A 19,896-nucleotide genomic window follows, 5' to 3' on the forward strand; every position below is an offset into this window, starting at 1 on the left:
GATGGTACATACACTGCATTCGTTGTCTGTTGCCATTGCCGTAGAATACAACCGGGACTTTTTAAGAGTAGATAATGGTTCACAACATAGCCACCACATCATAAATGAAATTTGTCATATATTTACAATTAATAGTAGTAGAATGATATAGATGCCACCAAAAATTATAATGAATCATAAAAATGCAGTAACTTTAATGGCAGCATAGTTAAAAATGCGTTTTGGGGGGAGGGTAGGAATTATTCCACACCTTTTGTAAGATTACCATAATAGAACATGGTGGAAAATGTAATTGGTTTGCAAGAGAATGAGCACAATTATGAAGTAATGGCTACACAGTTTACCACGAAGATGCAACACAAAGAAGCAATTGATGGAGAATTTACTGATATTGATGTTTAAAGAGATGGAGAAATATTCCATGAGGGAAGGATGTAAGAAAATAAGAGAAATGGGATAGTATTGAGTGGCAGATGAAAAGAAAGGGAAAAAAGATTATGGTTTAATGCTCTGTCGATGATGATATAAATTAGTGATAGAGAACAATTTCATATCAGATATGGTTGGCAAAGGAAACGGACAGTGTCAAATTTAAATGAATTAACCTGACATTCCCCTTAAGTTATTTAGGGAAATAGCAGAAAACCTAACTCTGGGTATATGAACTCCACTTTTGTCAAATGAGAGACCACTGCCTCAATCATGGCAACATATCGCTTCATACAAATATACAAGTGAATATAAAGAAGGGTGTGTGCAAGAGGTTAAGGAGGAGCTGAAGAATAGTAGTAGTAGTAGCAGCAGCAGCAGCAGTAGTAGTAGTAGTAGTAGTAGTAGTTTTAGTACCAGCACCAGGAGGAGGAGGAGGAGGAGGACGAGGAGGAGATGTGGCACGGTTAGGAGGAAGTAGTATTGCCTTTGTTCTTGGCAAATCTGGTTTCTTCAATTTCCATTAAAAAAAATCCTGTTATAGATATGACACACTATTCCAGAGACTTCATAAAAATGAATTTCTAAAAGTATAATCCACATCTCCAATATAACAATATATAAAGCCATTTCGGAAGTGACACTAAAAGACATTATGGATAATTAATATATATCTTTAAGAGCAGGGGAAGAACTGATCTCTTCCTTGAAGTATGTGCCTTTGATAAATATTTGAGGTCAGAGGTGACTTACCTTTATTTTTAATTATTACAAAATGTTTCGCAATGGCAACACAATTTAATGTGTAATGAAACTGCACTGAAATTTTTATCAATATAGCTCATTATCACTTTGATTACCACACATGAATATTGTGATATAACTCATTCAATTGATAAATGAATAGAAATCCCTGCATATACACAACCACATTGATGATAAAATTAATAGAAATGCAAGTACAAAAAGTCTACAACTTGGCAGCTTCTACACATATTCCTTTGTATCAAATGGAGAAAGACAGATGGCTCATACAAAAATCACAAGAAATTTGTATTGGAAATATACAATTGAAATGGAAGACTATATCACAACAACTTCTTAAAATCTTTCAAATGTATCTCTCATTATAAAGAATATCAAGTCATTGTTATCAGAAGTTACTTAGTACTCACAATTATGGCAACAAATTAGCACAACACTTATCAGGAACACATATATTGAACTGTGCACTTCAATATTCCCTTGTTTGTAAAACACTACAAGCTGATAATGTAACTTAACAGGAAAAATTTCATGCTATGAATATTTTTCAATTGTTTGCATAAATGTACAAAAAAATTCTGTAGTAAAATACTGAAAAGTATGTCTCAAAAGAGTATCTCAATCTTCATCTAGTGAATATAATGTGAGAAAAAATTACCATCTAATAACTTTTGGAACATTATTTACAACAGAACTAATTACTATACATTATGCTGGTTTGACAGAATTTATTTTTTGGAAGTAGAGGGATTTGAGTGGCTCTAGGCCAATATCACAACCAGGCACAGTATTAAGAAACACAACTTTTATCTGAGCCAGTTTACACGCACACATATTTATTTAATTTGGCACAGAAGTATTTGGTTTGAGCATACATTCAAAAACAGACAGCTAAACAGGGGACCAGGAAAGAAATAATTCTGCAGAAGTTTTCACATAGAACAAGAACAACCATTCTTAATGGCTGCCAATGTCATGATATCTACAAGTCTGCAATGAAGTTAATAAACTTTACTTTCTTATTGGTGAATTTTTCAGTAGTTTCCTTCTGTTGGGCCATTAACCACAAACCTTTAGTTCTCAAATTGGCTTGATTATAGCTTTTCTAATATTGCAGTGAAATAAAGTGAGAAATGTTGTTTCACACTGTAGTCTCCTTGTCACTTATTACTTTAATTCCCTCTTTAGTTATCTGAATCTGAACACTTGCAACAGGCTCATCATCTCTTTCATTTGGAGGTGTCACTTTTGTTTCACTCACCTGTTTCGCAATTCTGTCACCAGTAGGTGTGGAAATTATTTGCACTGCTTGACCTGGATAGCCAATTGCAGAGCGTTTTGAGTTTTCATCATTACTTAGTCTCTCTGCATAATGCACCTCATTTTCAATATGTTCTCCAGAAATGTGTTCAACTCTAATATATGTTACTGGGACATTAACACAAGGATCATTTTGTTCTGAATTTTTCTTATTTTGGTATTCACAATCATACGTGAGGGCCGTGATCTGTGTATTTGGACTGGGCGAATCCATATTTACGTCACTGGGGGAAGGAGTCAGAAATGGTTGTGTACCACAAAATTCTGGATACAAATACTTACTGCTCAAATGATGGAGCACATCAGGATAGCATGAAAAAGAAAGAAAATGTAACTGAACAAGTGATTTTCAAATGATTTTGTCATGTCACTTTTTTGTTGCATGGATTTTGCATCTTAAGAAAAATAAAACACATATCTTTTATAAATAGCGACATAAATATTTATTAAATATGAAGTTTACATTTTTACTTTCATTGCATAGATGGCATTAACAAATACTTTAGAACAGAAAGATCTTGCAATAATGTGTAGATGAAAATTATATAAAAATATTATTTACTTTTTTCTATTTCATTTCGCATACGGATTTTTGTACTATCATACTAAGTTGTCGCACATCATGCTTTTTAAAATTAGATAAACGGTATCACTCTTAATATCAACATCACCTAAAAAACTGAATAAGTACAATTATTTTTGCAAGAAAATAAGGCAAAAAGAAATAAATTAAAGCAACATAAGAAGTGGAATGACTGCTCAGTGACAGTTTTACCATGACACAAAGTATGATCAGATCTGTGATCTCCAGATTTCTCAGACTGCAGCCAAGTTGATGTTTCACCCCCCCCCCCCCCCCATCCCTTCCCCCATGTTATTTTGGCAGGCATAGTCTGCTGCACCTCGCTGTCTGGATTCCAACCAACCTGAACTGAACAGGTTGCCTTTTCTTTTCAAATAAGAAACTGTTTGATGTTCTGCTGCTGCACATCTGCTCTCTAGCTGTTATCCATATTAGATAAATATAATTTTTACAGTATCTAAGATGAAAGGGGTGTGGTTGGGAAGAAGCATCACAACACATCTTTACTTAAATTAAAGCCACTAATTCTGTTGTGAGAACTATCTACACACTATTCTCAATCACGTCCTTTATTACATAGTGTTAGAAGCATGGTGCCTGTACTACAAACCTGGTACCATTGTATTTCATTTCAGGCTCAAAGGTGATACAATGATTGCTAATTTAGTTGGCTGCTTGAGTTGTGTCTAATGCTAATGTTTTTAACATCTATGATTTAAAGTTCTTATAGTTTGTATATGGTAAAGCATGCCACACTGGTAACATATGTGGTGTAAAACAGATCTTTGAGTGGACACCGGAATGAGTCAGCTGCAAATTCTAACTTTTAGAGATTATAAATTTCACTCAGAAATCTGTAAGAGTCACAAGATGACATATCCTTTGTCAACATTTATTAATTAGAACATGTCTATGAGCTAATATCTATTACTACAGACAATCTGATTTCAGATAAACACTTTCCATTCTATGCATGCTGTTGTACTGTGTTTCCTCACCAATTCATGTGCAAATATAAATCAATGGAAGACATCAATGTGTGGAAAAAATATAGTAATTTGAATGCACTATCAATAACACAATCATCCATATGGTCACAAACCTATGCTTACTAATCATTAAAATTCAAGAAACACTTCTTTTCAAACCTTCCGTAACGATTTGTAGAATATTATCACTAGGCAGCTTGTCAAAAACTGTGGCGGTATAGTGAAATTTAAGTTGTTGTGTTTAGAAGTAGTGTAACAAATTTACTTTTCATTTTTGTCAAAAGAAATCTTAAATATTGGTTAGTTTTTAACTCTACAAGAGTTCTGTATGGATAATGAATAAATTTGAACATATTTTAGGTACAGCAGCATAACACCTTCATCAGCCACTACAACAACAGAAATAATGAGATGTTACTGTATCCTACAGATGTTTTAAGTAAGTACATATTAAACAAATAAGAATGCATCCTTTCTTGTTAATTCTGATACAGGAAAAAATAATTTTGTTACTTTTTTAAATTGTTTTCGCAATGGCTGCTCTCCTTGTAACCTTGAAATACTAGTCACTAATAACCATGGGAACTAACAGTTCCAGTCTTCAGAAAATTTAGCATTAAATTAGTGAGATTAGGTACTGCCAGGATAGTATGAAAGAGACTAGGCTTTCAATATATGAAAGATTCATGCAGAAGTGCTGACCTACAATCAATGTTGTTCATTTAAACTTGTGACCACAAGTTCTATTTGGTCTGGAATACAGAATGTCCACCATAATTTATGTTTAAAGAAAGGTCATTATATTCTTAAATGATTAAGTTACCTATTAATCAATCTCTCTCTCTCTCTCTCTCTCTCTCTCTCTCTCTCTCTCTCTCTCTCACACACACACACACACACACACACACACACACACACACACACACACACACACACACACACAGGAACCAGTGGCTCCCTCTTGTGGCAGAAGAGTTGAAGAGGGGTGAAGGAAAAGGACAGGAGAGGTGTAGGGAAAGGGGTAAAGTTCAGAAAAGTCATCCAGTACCCCAAGTGTCAGGAGGGAGTTACTGGGCATGATTTGCAGGAATGAATTTCCCATCCTACCTGGTAAGTCTCCCCTGACCCGGGGTTATAGGTGAGTTTTCTAAACTGTACTCCTTTCCTAAACCTCTCCAGTCCTTTTCCTTCACCCCTCTTTATCCCCCTGCAACTCTTATGCCAGAAGGCGGAGTCACTGGTTCCAATAGCTAGTAAAAGTGTTCCCCTGTTGCCACTTGGTGAATAGATTTTTTTTTATCTCTTCATTTATATTATCAATAATTGATTATTTTCATTGACATCTTTGTGTCTTAGTTAGATCTGACGGAGGGCACTGTCCAAGAGCTCAGCAATTTTTTCAATTTCGTTTGTGTGTCTATTGAACACTCAAAACCTCAATTAAAAATGAGTGGTTACCTTTACTCTTTCCACTACAAGCAGTCTATCATTTACAAAGTGTGTTTTCAGTAGGCTTGTTGGGTGTTTGCTCTTTGCATTTCCTACAATTTTGTATTAGGCACTGCTAAATTTTACTTATGCTCCTAATCTTTGAAAAACCATTAAACTACAAAACTGAATTTTCTCTCTTCTGTGGTTTGCTTACTGTGCTAAAATGGATAAATAACACTAACAAGTAGTGAGATTGCAACCAGTTCTAAGGCACATTAAACCAAATGTGATTCACTTCCTATTAATTAATGTATGAATGTCCTATTAATTAATGTATGAATGTCATCCAAAAGAAAAATCCAAAAAATTATGTCTTCTGAAGCATCAAGTCAAAAATACCATTTCAGATTATTTTTTTAAAATTTCTATCTTGTCCTGCTCTGTGCTTCTGACCTCAAATCCACTTTACATAAGGGTGATGTTTAGTAAGGAGTAGATTCCTTTAATTTTATTTGAATATAGTTCGATTTGTGAATTCTTCATACAGCTTTAAAAGAGGAATACTGGACAAAAGGAACAGTGAACTACATTACAGACACAAACTGATATCACTGATCCTGATGAAATGATTGTCTTCATTACAACGTGAAAATGTATTTTCAAATCCCATTAAAAAAATAATTTTCTCTCTGATTAAAAATAGAAGCACAGGCACAAAATCTATTGTGTTTACTACTGAGTACTCATTTCCTAACAATACCTAATGTGCAATATAATTACACCATGACAATTTGAAAAAAGAAATTTAAAAATCTGTTACTTTTTTGTGTACTAGTCTGTATTTTTCATCATTGCAGATATATTAATACATACACATTTTCAGAGAACAAAGTTCTGAGGGAAGTTTGACAATATTTCTCCACTTATTTTACTTTTCAAAATAATGATCACTGTACATAATACATCTTTCTTTTCACCCTTCAAAACTTCTCTTTATGTCTTCCCCCTCTCCACCCCCAACCCTCCTGCCACTGCTCCCTCCAATATGTCCTGTGTTGGCAATGCAAATTCATCACTTCAACTCCTGTAGTAGATTGTCACCTTTCATAAAAAGTCTTGAGTTCTGTAAAAGAGGCTCGCATGGGGGAAAGAATTATGTAAACGGGCATGATGCTAAAAAAACTTTGAAGTATACAGTAGTTAAATATTCACTATTAATAGATAATAGTGCAGTGGGATCCTGTTACGAGCACTGAAGCAGAAGTTAGGTCCCACATATGAACAGATATATTCAAGCTGACATCTGACTTGAGGCCAGCACTGTTTCCTGTACCACTTTCCAACAGCTGAACAGGAAATTATTCATAACTGTAGTTTCTTGTACCTTATTTATGGCACACCACAGTTCAACACCCGTTAAACACCCTAACATAGTCCAATGTGCACCTCTGTACTATTTACATTCATGATGAGCACCAGGCAAGCTACACATACTAGAATACATGGTAGAGGTCTGCATGGAGGTGCATGGCAGAAGGTATGTCACCAAAATCGCTATGTGAGCAATACGCAGAATATACCTAGAGTCATCATTTAAAGCCAATTCTTGAAACTTTGTTAATAGATTTTCTTGGGATATTTTACATCTATCTTCAAGAGTCTTCAGTATCTCTGTGACGCTCTCCCACAAATAAGACAAACCTATGACCACTCCTGCTCCCCTTCACTGTATACATTTAATATTCCATTAGTCCTGTTTGGCATGTCTCCCACTCACTTGAGCGATATTCTAGAACTGATTGCATGAGTTATTTGTAAGCATCTCCTTTATAGAATGATTGCTTCTTCCCCAGTATTCCACCAACAAAACCCAAGTCTCCCACTTGCTTTACCCACAACTGAGCCTATGTGATTATTCCATTTCATACCCCTGAAAAGTATTACACCCAGATATTTGTATGAGTTGGCCAATTCCAAAAGTTACTCACTGATATTATAGTTATAGGATACTACGCCTTTTCATTTTGTGAGGTATACAATTTTACATTTAAAGTAAGTTTCCAATTTTTGCATCACTTTGAAATCTTATCAAGATCTGACTGAATAATTACGAAGCTCCTTTCAGACAGCACTTCATCACAGATAACTGCATCATCTGCAAAAAGACTGAGGTAACTCTTAATATTGTCAGCAAGGTCATTGATATACAACTGGCACAGCCAGGATCCCAACACACTTCCCTGGGGCACACCTGAAGTTACTTCTACTTCTGATGATGATTCTCCGTCCAAGGTAACATGGTCTGTCCTACCTACCAAAAAGTTCTAAATCCAGTCACGAATTTCATTTGATACTCTATATGATGATACTTTTGACAATAAGCATAAGTGTGGTACGCAGTCAGATGTTTTTTGGAAATCGAGAAATACTGTATTTACCTGATAAAAAGCTTTCAGTACGTCCTGAGAAAAGTGCGAGTTGGGTTTCACATGATCGATGTTTTCGGAATCTATGCTGATTGGTACTGAGGAGGTCATTCTGTTCAAGATACCTCATTATGTTTGAGCTCGGAATATGTTCTAAGATTCTCCACACTGATGCCAAAGATAATGGATGGTAGTTTTGTGGATCACTTCTAATACCCTTCTTGTAGACGGGTGTGACCTGTGCTTTGTTCCAAGAACTGAGCACGGTTTTTTGTTTGAGGGATCTATGATAGAGTATAATTAGATGATGGGGGCTAACACAGCCACATCCTTCACATAGAAGCTGAATTTCTTTTGGTTCTGTGTAACATCATTTGATAGTATTCTGCTAAGGTAGTCACTGAAGGCATCACTTGACAGCTAAACATGTTTCATCCAGCACCTCTCTACCTATAACCCTACACTTTGTTTTACACCTATTATGTAGTAATCTCTGTTTCTCTATATTGACTGTATACCGAGGGTCCCTCCCCTTACGAACTGTTATATTGGGTACATATCAATTCAGCGCATGGTCAATTATTCTTTTAAACTTGAGCCAGAGTTCCTCTACATGCTCCTGCCCTGTACTGGAAGTTTCACATTCCTCACTGAGATATGACAACACTCATTTTTTATCTAGTTTACTGAACAGCGATATCTTTCTGCTTGTTTTAGCTGTCCTTTACTTTGGTAATCATTGTTGCCACAACCACGTACTGTCACTGATACCAGTTTAGACGTTGACATCCTCAAAGACGTAAGGTATATTTATTGCCATTACATCCAATATATTTTCCATCATGAATGGGGCTACAATTTATCTGTTCCAGGTAGTTTTCAGAAAAGGCATTTATATTGCCTTTTCTGTTTTGCAGGATGTCGTATCATGCCCACCACTAACAAAACTGTAATTTTTCCCAATTATTTGTTGGTTGATTAAAGTCTCCATCGATGATTACAGTATGACTGGGGAACTTACATATACATGAACTGATGTTTTCTCTGAAGTTTTCCGTTATATGAGGAGATGAGTCTGGTGGGCGATACAAGGATCCAATCATCATTTTATGCCCATCCGTGATACTGAGTCTTGCACAAACAATCTCACATGCAGCTTCAGTTTCTATCTCAACGGATATTATGTGAACTTCACTGCATTTCTGGAGTGCTTCAAACTCTGGAATTTTGTTGCAAAGGCTTCGGCAGTTAGCCAATAGGATTTTAATACACTCTGCTGGTGAAATGTGGGCAGACTGTGAGCTGTAATGACTGTGAGCTGTAATGTCACTGTGAACACACTCGCCACACGCACTGCACTGGAGCTTACCGTCATACACATTTAACTAATATGCAGGTATGAATGTAATCAAGATTTTCCGTGTTTTAGTGTATTTAATGTTACTATTATTAAACTTTACATCAGTTAAAATACTTTTTCTACGGTTGGTGAAATGCTAGTGTAAAGCCTCCAAAGCATGCCTACCTCTTTCACCATCTTTGAGGACACTGCTTTTTTTTTCTGGGAGAAGAGACTCTTCACAGGTTAGACCTCTTAAACCTGTAGTACTGAGAAACTCCCTACAACATCATTTTAAAGTCATTAAGTGTATTAACAGGTTTTCCTTTTCTATTCCAGAAAGTTAAAGTTACAATTTTTTTCCAGTTTCTGTCTTTGTTCACTCTCAATTCGCTTACTACTTTTGCATTTTTCGCATAGCTGATAACTTTCATTTTGACGAAAGTGTTTTTCCTTATGAAATGCATTACAGCAAAGTAGTGACAAAAGATAATGTTTTGTAAGATAGGCAATGTAAAGTTGCACCTTTTGCAATGTCTTCAGATGACCAGTTAGTACACCGTCATTCCTCAATCACTTGCTGTTGATTTGTACATTTAGAGTTGAAACAGCATCAGTCTTCAACTAGTGTTTCAAATGAATATTCAACAGATCACTTTTCAAATCCCTTTCATAATCCAAATCAGTAAAATGTGTTGAGAAAACACGAGCATTTTCAACTAAAAACGAATCTGCATGTTTACAAGCATTTATCCATTTTTTTTCCTCATTGCTTTTATGAAATGTGTGAAACTTAATTCCTAACTTATTTATCTGTTGTGGTTGGTACAACTGGTGAACATGCAGCAAATATTTTTTTTAGTCACGAAGTTCCTCTAAAAATTCCTCAGTGTACTGGTAACTATGGTGTCACACTGTACTCAACCACTAGTTACTAACAAAAATTCACATTGCCATTTTCACCCGTAAACTTTATGACCACACAATATGTTAAGGCAATTGTGAGCTACTGAGCACTGGTTGGGTACACCCTGATGACAGCGGTGCGGTTTGATACTGCACAGGCTACTCGTGATGCCTACCATGTACTCTAGTAGCTGTCAGATAAGCATTTGCTAACAGTTCTGCATATATTTACATTACATATCTTACTAAAAGAATATAGAATGAAAACCTGATTACTGTAGATGTGGCATAATTTCAAACCTTCAGTGATCTGATTACAGACTTTACTTTCATTCTGAGAGGAAGTCTGATGCTAATGGATTCTCTTGTCAGCAGATCCATTTGAGGTATCATGAAAGAAGAACTTTTTTTTTTTCTCTCCTCGTGCAGAAAAATATGAAATGCAATCTGGTCAGGGTCTTTCTAAATGCCCCCTGGCTTTGATTAAGATCTTTCACTGCTGAGTGGTGCTGATGGTGGTCCCATACACAGTCACAAATGAGCAGATTCTCAACAAAAACCCTCATAACGCATTTACAGCATATGAATTTTTCCCCACTGTTTCAACCTAAATGTGTTCCAGTTCATCTACTATTCTGTGCCTATTTTGTCAGACAATCAGTTTAAGTCTGAAAATTTTTCAGAATTTGTACTGTTTGATGGGCAAACCACTCACTTTCATAACTGCAGTTTTCATGTTGCATGCGATTTATTTTGTAACATTGTTCCTGAAAGTGGGTATACGACATTTTTGGTTCAATTTTACACTAAATAGTATTTGCATTTCTGCATTTTAAATTCTTTCCTATCATAAAACCTCATGCACTACTATTTTATTAATGGCAGCCATCTGCTTAATTTTGGCTGCTCCTCTACCATACACAAATGCCATACCCTCATATGTTCTGTAGTTAGCACAGAATCCCAGCATAAAAACAAACAAACACACACACACACACACACACACACACACACACACACACACACACACACACACAGATTTTGATTTAGAACTTATTTGTAAATCATTTTCGAGTATCTGTATTGCTACATCACAATGTAATTTCACAGATGAAGTTTATGTGATAAACAAGTTTTAAAACAAAGTATGTCACTATTAACTAAGCATGTACTACTAAGGGAACAGGAGACTGAAAAGAAGATGTTCACTGCTCTATCTCCTGCTTATTGCAGGAAACTGACGTAATAATGATAAACAGCATCAGAATGTGACTCACCTGGAACTTATACAATGACATGCTCAAAATGTATGAGTAGTAAATGTTGTCTTTAATTCATAATAGGTTACTATTTGGAAGCTATCTAAAGATTACTGTGCAAGCAAATGTTTGTAAACAATAACTGTATCAATCAAGGGAAACATTCCACGTGGGAAAAATATATCAAAAAACAAAGATGATGTGACTTACCAAACGAAAGCACTGGCAGGTTGATAGACACACAAACAAACACAAACATACACACAAAATTAAAGCTTTCGCAACCAGCGGTTGCTTCTTCAGGAAAGAGGGAAGGAGAGGGAAAGACGAAAGGATGTGGGTTTTAAGGGAAAGGGTAAGGAGTCATTCCAATCCCGGGAGCAGAAAGACTTACCTTAGGGGGGGGAAAAAAAAGGACAGGTAAACACTTACACATGCACACACGCGCCCCTGTCATGAGTTTATAAAGCTAATCCCACTCGCCCACTGATTGGTGAAAATATAAGGGATAGTCAAATGAAAATGAGACAGATGGAAAAAAAAAATGTTTATTATTTTGAACATAATCACTACAGCTTTTGTATTATGTTCCATTGTAAAACAAGATAGTCAGTCCCTTCAATGAAAAATGTTTGCAGTTGCTTGCAGAACCACATTGTACCCAGGCATTCACCACTTCAAAGCAAATCGATGGCCCCAAATGTCTTTTCAGGGCTCCAAAAATATGGAAATCATATAGGGAGCATAGTAGGACTGTACTGAGGATGTGTAAGGGCTTAGCAGCAAAACTTCTGCAGCATAGGCTAAACAACCTTTGCAACATGTGACCACGCATTATTATGCAACAGAATGAACTGTGTCAACATTCATGGGCTTTTCGACTTGAGGATGCACGCCAATTTTTGCAAGGTGTCCAAATGACATTGGGAGAAAAATTGCGGTGCTCTCTTCCAGAAAGTCAATGTGCAGTAGGCCCTTGCAGTCAAAGAGAAAGGTGCTGTGCAAGGCTTTGGATTTTTCTGGCGGGGGGTGAGGCCACTTGCCTCCATTGTTGGCTCTGACACTTGATCTCTGGCTCAAAATGATGATATCATGTTTCATCTCCTGTGACAAAGCACAGGAAACTATATTCTGCATCATGATAACATTTCAGTTTCTGCAGCGACGTTCACATTCTCTTCAACTTCTGAAACTCTGCCAGTCTTTGAGGAACCCACTGTGTCCGTATTTTATGGAACTTCAGACGCTCTGTTATTATGACATGAGCAGTATCACAGCTAACGCCCAACATGAGTTGAATGTCTTCCACTGTCTGCCACCAGTCATTTCTCATGACAGCATCCATTACAAAAACGGTAATGACACGATGAGCATGACCTGGCCCACAGCTGTCTTTCAATGTCAAACAATCTTCTCAAAATTGTTTATTCCACACACACTCAACAATTTCATTTCCTGAAACTCCTTCCACAATCTAAAATCGCACTACACCTTGCTGCTCCTTTTTACCAGCCTCCATTGTGAAGTCGGATGCGCTCATGACTCCCTGGCCTCATGCCGAGCATGTCTAACAGACGAATGGCACAGTGTCGAATTTTCATGCTGTTACTTTCAGATTTCCGATTGAGGACATTTCTATACACACAGATCTGTGTTACTTCCATCCACCCCAAGCTCCTTATACAGTATCTCGTTTTCATTTGACTGTCCCTTTGAGTAAAAACTCGATGAGAGAGTACTGTTCAGACAGAGTCCTGGAGAAGCATTTGGCGACAGGTCTGTTCTTCAGAAAAAACATCACTGTCATTGAGGTTACATACTGATTATCCTACTTTATTTTTTATACACAATCACAAAAGCATTTCACAATGCAGTAACTGGTTTCCATCAGCCACTGATAATCACCATACTAAATCCACATGCTGACAGTGGTGATTTAACATTTCCGTTGCATTGGCAATCCACTCTGATCATACTAGGTAATATGTTGTCACAAACTATGTCCTATTTGTTGTATAGTGTCACAAATGTCTTACGCGTGACATGAATCTGTGCTACAACATTGCTGCTGCGGAAAAACATGCTACCTAAGGTCACATGTTACAAGTTGTCTATGTTTGTGCCATGCATCTCAGTCATTTCCATTGAATCAAAATCAGAACAGTACATCATGTCTTTGCAAACAGTTGAAGGAACTGCTACATTCTTGGTCATAATAAAAGGAAAATTAATAGAAGAAAACCATGATTGGGTAGAGCAGAATTATTTGTCAGGTCAAGACATTGTTGAGTGACAAAAGCTATGGCAAAAAAATTACACAAACACGCTAAGCAGATTTTAGATACTTACTGGTTATACACAGCCAATGAGAGCACTGAGCCCTGGCAATATGTTTGGAAGCAGGAGACGTTTTAACATTCTCACGTGAGAATAGATGCGACATCTGATATGTATTTGGGGGGGGGGGGGGGGGGGGGGGGGAGGAGGAGGGGGGGTGGCACGGAGGGAGGAACAGCTGTGTTTCCAAGTCCCACCGTAACAACCACCACAGAAATAGCAATGTATGTAGAAGAAATAGCCAAATATTTGTAACAATGAAGATATAAATTTAATAGCTGTGTATTAGGAAGATGATGATTAAAAATACTGCAGACTAGAGGCTTAATGAACAAAAGAAGTAGGAAAGAAAATGGTCCAAAAATTAATGTAAACCATTTATTTTTGTTTATTTTATTTTTCCTATAGTCCAATCCACGAACGTTGGCAGTTCTCGCAGGTCGAGACAAGGACAGGGACTGCATTGTTGCCATTCCAAGCACGAGTTGTGGTACTCTCACGCATCAGCTCTGTGACTGATAGAAGCATGTATCCCACAAATTGTGTCTCTTGCTTGCTTGTGCAGGATTTGTCACTTACCGCCACCATCAGCCATGACAGCTGGCACAAATGGAATAAAAATTCACTAAATAACTTGCTAATCATCGCATATAATGCTTACATTGCATGCAACATTCACAGCAGAGTGCTCAGAAAACTGGTGAACACTCACTGGCTGCTGGAGAATGTGTGATGCACGTGCACAGAGCAAGCTTATACTCTGCTGCCTTCATTTGTGACTAACTATGGTAATATCAAAATGTAGACACTCAATAAATGGCATAAGTTTAGAATAGGTATAATGTTGACTTTTTAGAAGACACTTTATGTCAATAAAACAGTTTGCAATTCTGATTAGCCAAAATACATTAAAATAATTTATTATTTTTTTAAATAAGAAAAGAAAGGGGGGTCGTGTTATACTCAGGTAAATATGGTATGCGTTTCTCTCCAAGATTTTATACAGAAGGTTAGGAAAGTAGTGGCGTTACAAACTGTAGCATACACAGAATAGATCTTATACAATTTTCCTCCTTTCTTATGCAATGTACCACTTCTTTGACTTCTGAAGGTTTTTAAGTTTACAATGAAATTCTGTCTGCAGATTCTTGATTTTCTTCTCCATTTCAAGAAAACTACGACATTTCTTTGCAAGATGCCCCAGCTTGTGTTTCTTAACCTATTACACTTGTAGTCGCTGCTCTTAAGTCCCAAGGTTCATATGAATATGATACTACACAACAAATTAAGTCATTATGTCAATTACACACTCCACAACCCACAGGATAGGCTCCACTGATCCACCGCCTGACAGAAAGCTGGGACAAGTTGCAATGAGCTGTTTCTTGTTACCAGGTGGCACCTATGGCTGGAAATAATTTCCAATGTTTGGCTCACTATATAGAGTAATATGCATCAAGTTGATTTGGGTCACCCTCGTTGATTTGATGCACGCAGTACAGCCACATACCACACATTGTCAAGATGTTGCCTCTACGGAATTGTGACTTTATACTGATAACGCAATGGGAACATTATGTCACTGTTTGCAGCAAGTGCTTTTAGTCTGATTGCTATCTCTGGCTGGTTGAAATTTCTTACTTCATTGAGAAATGCTTTTGTGACCGTGTTGTTCAAAAATAAGGGAATCCCTGTTCTGTTCTGTTTTGTTGGAGCCTTTGAGGAGCCAAGGTGCTTGAATAGCTGCTACTATTCTGTGATGTGTGCCACTACCACCCTGTCCACACTTTGCTGATGTTAGCCTTGTGTTCTTCTCATTCTTATGGTCTAAGACTGCTTGTACCCAGCTTAGGTTGTGACATACATAGGCTGCTGTGGCTGATTCAATCACCAGAGACCTTCATGCTTGCTGCTGTTGCCAGCATGCAGTCAACTGCTTCTGGAGGTGGTAGTCTTTGATATTTTTATTAAGCTTTACCTTGCTGAAAATCAGAACTTGTCATCCTGCATAATGTATTTCTCTAGCATTACCTGGGCAAAACAACCTAGGTGAATTTTGCTCTCTGATGCAGCAGATTAAAATTTTTGTACTACTCAGTCATTCATGGTATAGAATCTGTCACATTCACAATTACCATCAATGAATCAATACACGCACTTGCCAATGTTACTGTTTATAGTCAGAAAACCCACATTTCCATACTGAATTCCTATCATCACTCTTTGAAAATTGTATGAACTTGCAGCACATTCTGATTAGCTTGAAATAAGCAGCCTGGTGTTCCATTTCAATGAATTTAGCATAACTTGAAAATTAATTATCTTACAAAAAACAAGATTTGATGCACATTTGTTTAAAGCAGAATACATTTATCTGTATGGAAGACACATCAACAGGTGCATAATTATAGTATAAGAATTAATATTTAACAGAATGTATTGCAATAATGTTCTGCAGCCTTCACATGTTGGAAACAATATGATTTTTTTTTTGGAGCAATCCTTCAAAGCTGTGAATTATAAACTTCATTCCATAAATTCCATTAGCATGGATAGCCTAATGTAACATCAAATTATAACTAATGCTAACATACTCTCAATGATAATCACGAGACTGACTTGTTTGTTTTTGTGTGTGTGTGTGTGTGTGTGTGTGTGTGTGTGTGAGATATATATTAAAAACAAAGATTCCAAGACTTACCAAGCGGGTACCAAGCGGGAAAACGCCGGCAGACAGGCACAAGTACAAAACACACAAACACACACACAGAATTACTAGCTTTCGCAACCGATGGTTGCTTCTTCAGGAAGGAGAGGGAAAGACGAAAGGATGTGGGTTTTAAAGGAGAGGGTAAGGAGTCATTCCAATCCCGGGAGCGGAAAGACTTCCCTTAGGGGGAAAAAAAGGACAGGTGTACACTCGCGCACACGCACACATATCCATCCGCACATATGTGCGGATGGATATGTGTGCGTGTGTGTGTGTGTGTGTGTGTGCGTGTGTGTGTGCGCGTGTGTGTGTGTGTGTGTGTGTGTGTGTGTGTGTGTGTGTGTGTGTGTGTGTGTGTGCGTGTGTGTGTGTGTGTGTGTGCGTGCGCGTGTGCGCGCGCGAGTGTACACCTGTCCTTTTTTTCCCCCTAAGGGAAGTCTTTCCGCTCCCGGGATTGGAATGACTCCTTACCCTCTCCCTTAAAACCCACATCCTTTCGTCTTTCCCTCTCCTTCCTGAAGAAGCAACCATCGGTTGCGAAAGCTAGTAATTCTGTGTGTGTGTTTGTATATATATGGTACAGATCTCACCAAACAAGAAAACAGCATAACAAACTTCAATAATGTTCATGTCCGACACAGGTCAGACTCCCAACATATAGACCAACATTGGACACTTAAGTACGGAATATTCCCTCCTCGGGCACTAATGCACATTTTGCACCTGTTATTCACGCTGGCTACCAACTGTTGAGGCGCCCTTGGGGGATATTTTCTCACTCCTCTATCTACGCTGCTTTCAGTTCCTGCACGGTCAGGGGAGGGGTGTTCAATGAGAAAGATGTTTGCCAAGAGCATCCCACCATGATCTATAGGGTTTAGATACGGGGCATACACAAGCCATTCCATATGGTCAATATCTTCACTTTCCAGTATGTCCGACACATCAGCAGTTGTGTCTGGGCAGGCATTGTCATCCATAAATAGGAAGTCAGGATGTACAACAACCATAAACAGATGCACATAATTCAAAATAATCTCCCAGCAATAATGCTGCACTGTAATAGCACCTCACAAAAAGATACGCAGCAGTGTTCAGCCATTGTGCATAATGCCTTCCCACACTGTAACATCTAGGCCATACTGACGACGTACATGAATATTCTGTGGTGCGTTTTGCTGAACAAACCAACATGCTTCCTACACCAACAAACTCTTTCTCAATAAAGGCGTGGTTAAAGTGGGATACATTTAACTGATTTCTGAGCACACAAACAAATGTGATTTAACTGCCACAAAATGGCTCTGGCAGAGAAATTTGTACCAGTGGCAATTGCAAGGCCTGCAGTGAACTGCCTAGAGATCTGTTCCTTTTTAACACTAGGGCAACATATCAATATGTTTGTGGCTTCGTGGCCTATCTGTGAAAACTGGCATGATTTTGCATAGCATTTCCATCTTCAGCATTGTTTTTTAACCATGAGATGACACATTTGGACACACCCATTACTATGGCTACAGTAGCGACACTTTGACCAGCTTTGAGCCGTCCACAACTGCTTGCCTACGATTTCCACAAATGCTTGTCTATGATACTAAGCACTCAAAGGATGTCTTGCAGACATTTTGCCATACCACACTGAACGACACACCAATTGGTTTCACAACAAACTTCGCCAGACACCATTTTGCATGAACAGTTGAATGCATATGCGAGGGGGGACCCAAAAGTAACCGGATTCGTAATGCTGCACATTGTGTACTTGTAGTAGCAGGTTGTGCCACCAGAGGGTTGTAGCAGCAGCTCTGCTGAGTCATTCTGCCACATGTCGTCACCCAACAGTGAGAAGTGTGATTTCTTTGGCAGTTCTTTGAGTGTGTGTACAGTGCAGACGACACGAGTAAATGGCTAGTTCTTACAAACAACGTGTGGCAGTGAAGTTTTGTTTCTTGCTCAGCAAGAATGCAGCAGAAACTGTCGTGATAATTCAGACAGCCTACAAAGACCATGCTCTAAGTAAAACCCAAGTGTACAAATGGTTTTCTCGGTTTAAAAGGGGAGAAATTGTGGTCGAACATCAGTCCTGTTCTGGTCAGCCTTCAACTGCTCGAAGTGAAGACAACATCAACAAAATCCTTGATCTCATCAGTGAAGATCGATGCAGGACAATCGACCAACTCGAGAACTTGGAGCTCAATTCAGCACATCTTGACCATTGATTTGGGGATGCAAAGACTGTCAGCTAAATTCGTGCCACAGTTTCTTACCGGAGATCAAAAGGATTGTCACGTTCACGCTTCGAAATGAAGGACATGTTCAAAAATGATCCACATTTTTTCAACAAAATCATTACAGGTGATGAGTCACGGTGCTATGGGTACAATCCAAAGAGTAAACAACAGTCATCACAATGGAAGTCACCCGTCTCACCTCGACCAAAAAAAGCTCGACAAGTGAAATCGAATGTGAAAACGATTTTGATCTGTTTTTTTGACCTCAAAGGGATCATACACTTTGAATTTGTCCCTGAAAACGAGACAGTAAACCAACAATTCTATTTGGAGGTTATGAAACGGCTTTGCAGAAGTTTGTAGCGAAAACGTCTGGCTTTGTGGTATTCTGGCATGTGGTTCCTGCATCACGACAACGCTCCAGCGCACACAGATCTCAGCATTCGCCAGTTTTTGGCCTCAACGAAGACTAGCACCTTGATCCACGCGCCCTATTCGCCGGATTTAGCACCCTTGGACTTCTTCCTATTCCTGAGGATGAAAAGAGACTTGAGAGGGAAGCGTTTTGCAGATGTGGAAGGCATAAAACGCAATGTTGTGAAAGTTCTAGCAGATATCAAAGAGGATGAATTTAAAAGGTGCTTCGAGCACTGGAATGAATGTTTAGACAAGTGTATTAATGCTAATGGAGAGTACTTTGAAGGAGATTAAGGTTGTATTTAAAAACAATAAAGTATACGCTTTTCTAGAAAGATATTCCGGTTATTTTTGGGTCCCCCCTTGTAGTGTTCATGCACAGACTTCATTGCAGTTAACATGTCCCATTCCCAATATTTCCTTTTACTATCATTGGATCAGGGTTATGTGGCAATTATCAGCTGTTCTATAGCAATTGGCAATTGCTCCTTAGCAAATTTCAGAAGGTCTTTTGCAATTGTCACAGGAGTGTATTTATGTAAAAATGCTAATTAACAATGACATCCGGTTTAAATTATCTGATCATCCTTCATGAATTCTTCCATCAAGTAGCAACACTTCCATAACAGATTATCAAGTACCTTCTTTTTCAGTGGACCCAGCTTCATATTCAGAGTGTCTTTCTTTTTTAGCCTGTTGAACATTTTCATTTCCATTCCCATACATTCAAAAATCTGAATTAGTAGTTGGAGAA

General features: G+C 37.9%; 1 protein-coding gene across 2 annotated transcripts in view; it reads right to left on the reverse strand.

Annotated features, from left to right (window-relative positions):
* Nucleotides 1–19,896, reverse strand: part of LOC126356144 (nicotinamide/nicotinic acid mononucleotide adenylyltransferase 1) — a 121,851-nt gene that overhangs the window by 46,973 nt on the left and 54,982 nt on the right. Inside the window, exon 6 of one of the 2 annotated variants that reach the window (XM_050006878.1) lies at nucleotides 2,456–2,795. The exons of the other annotated variant lie outside the window; for it this stretch is intronic. Within the exon in view, the coding sequence (XP_049862835.1) occupies nucleotides 2,456–2,795 (340 nt within the window). The remainder of the gene's footprint in view (nucleotides 1–2,455; nucleotides 2,796–19,896) is intronic. 2 annotated transcript variants of the gene reach the window in all.

The sequence above is a fragment of the Schistocerca gregaria genome, chromosome 3 (genome assembly GCF_023897955.1).
Source record: "Schistocerca gregaria isolate iqSchGreg1 chromosome 3, iqSchGreg1.2, whole genome shotgun sequence".
NCBI lineage: Eukaryota > Metazoa > Arthropoda > Insecta > Orthoptera > Acrididae > Schistocerca > Schistocerca gregaria.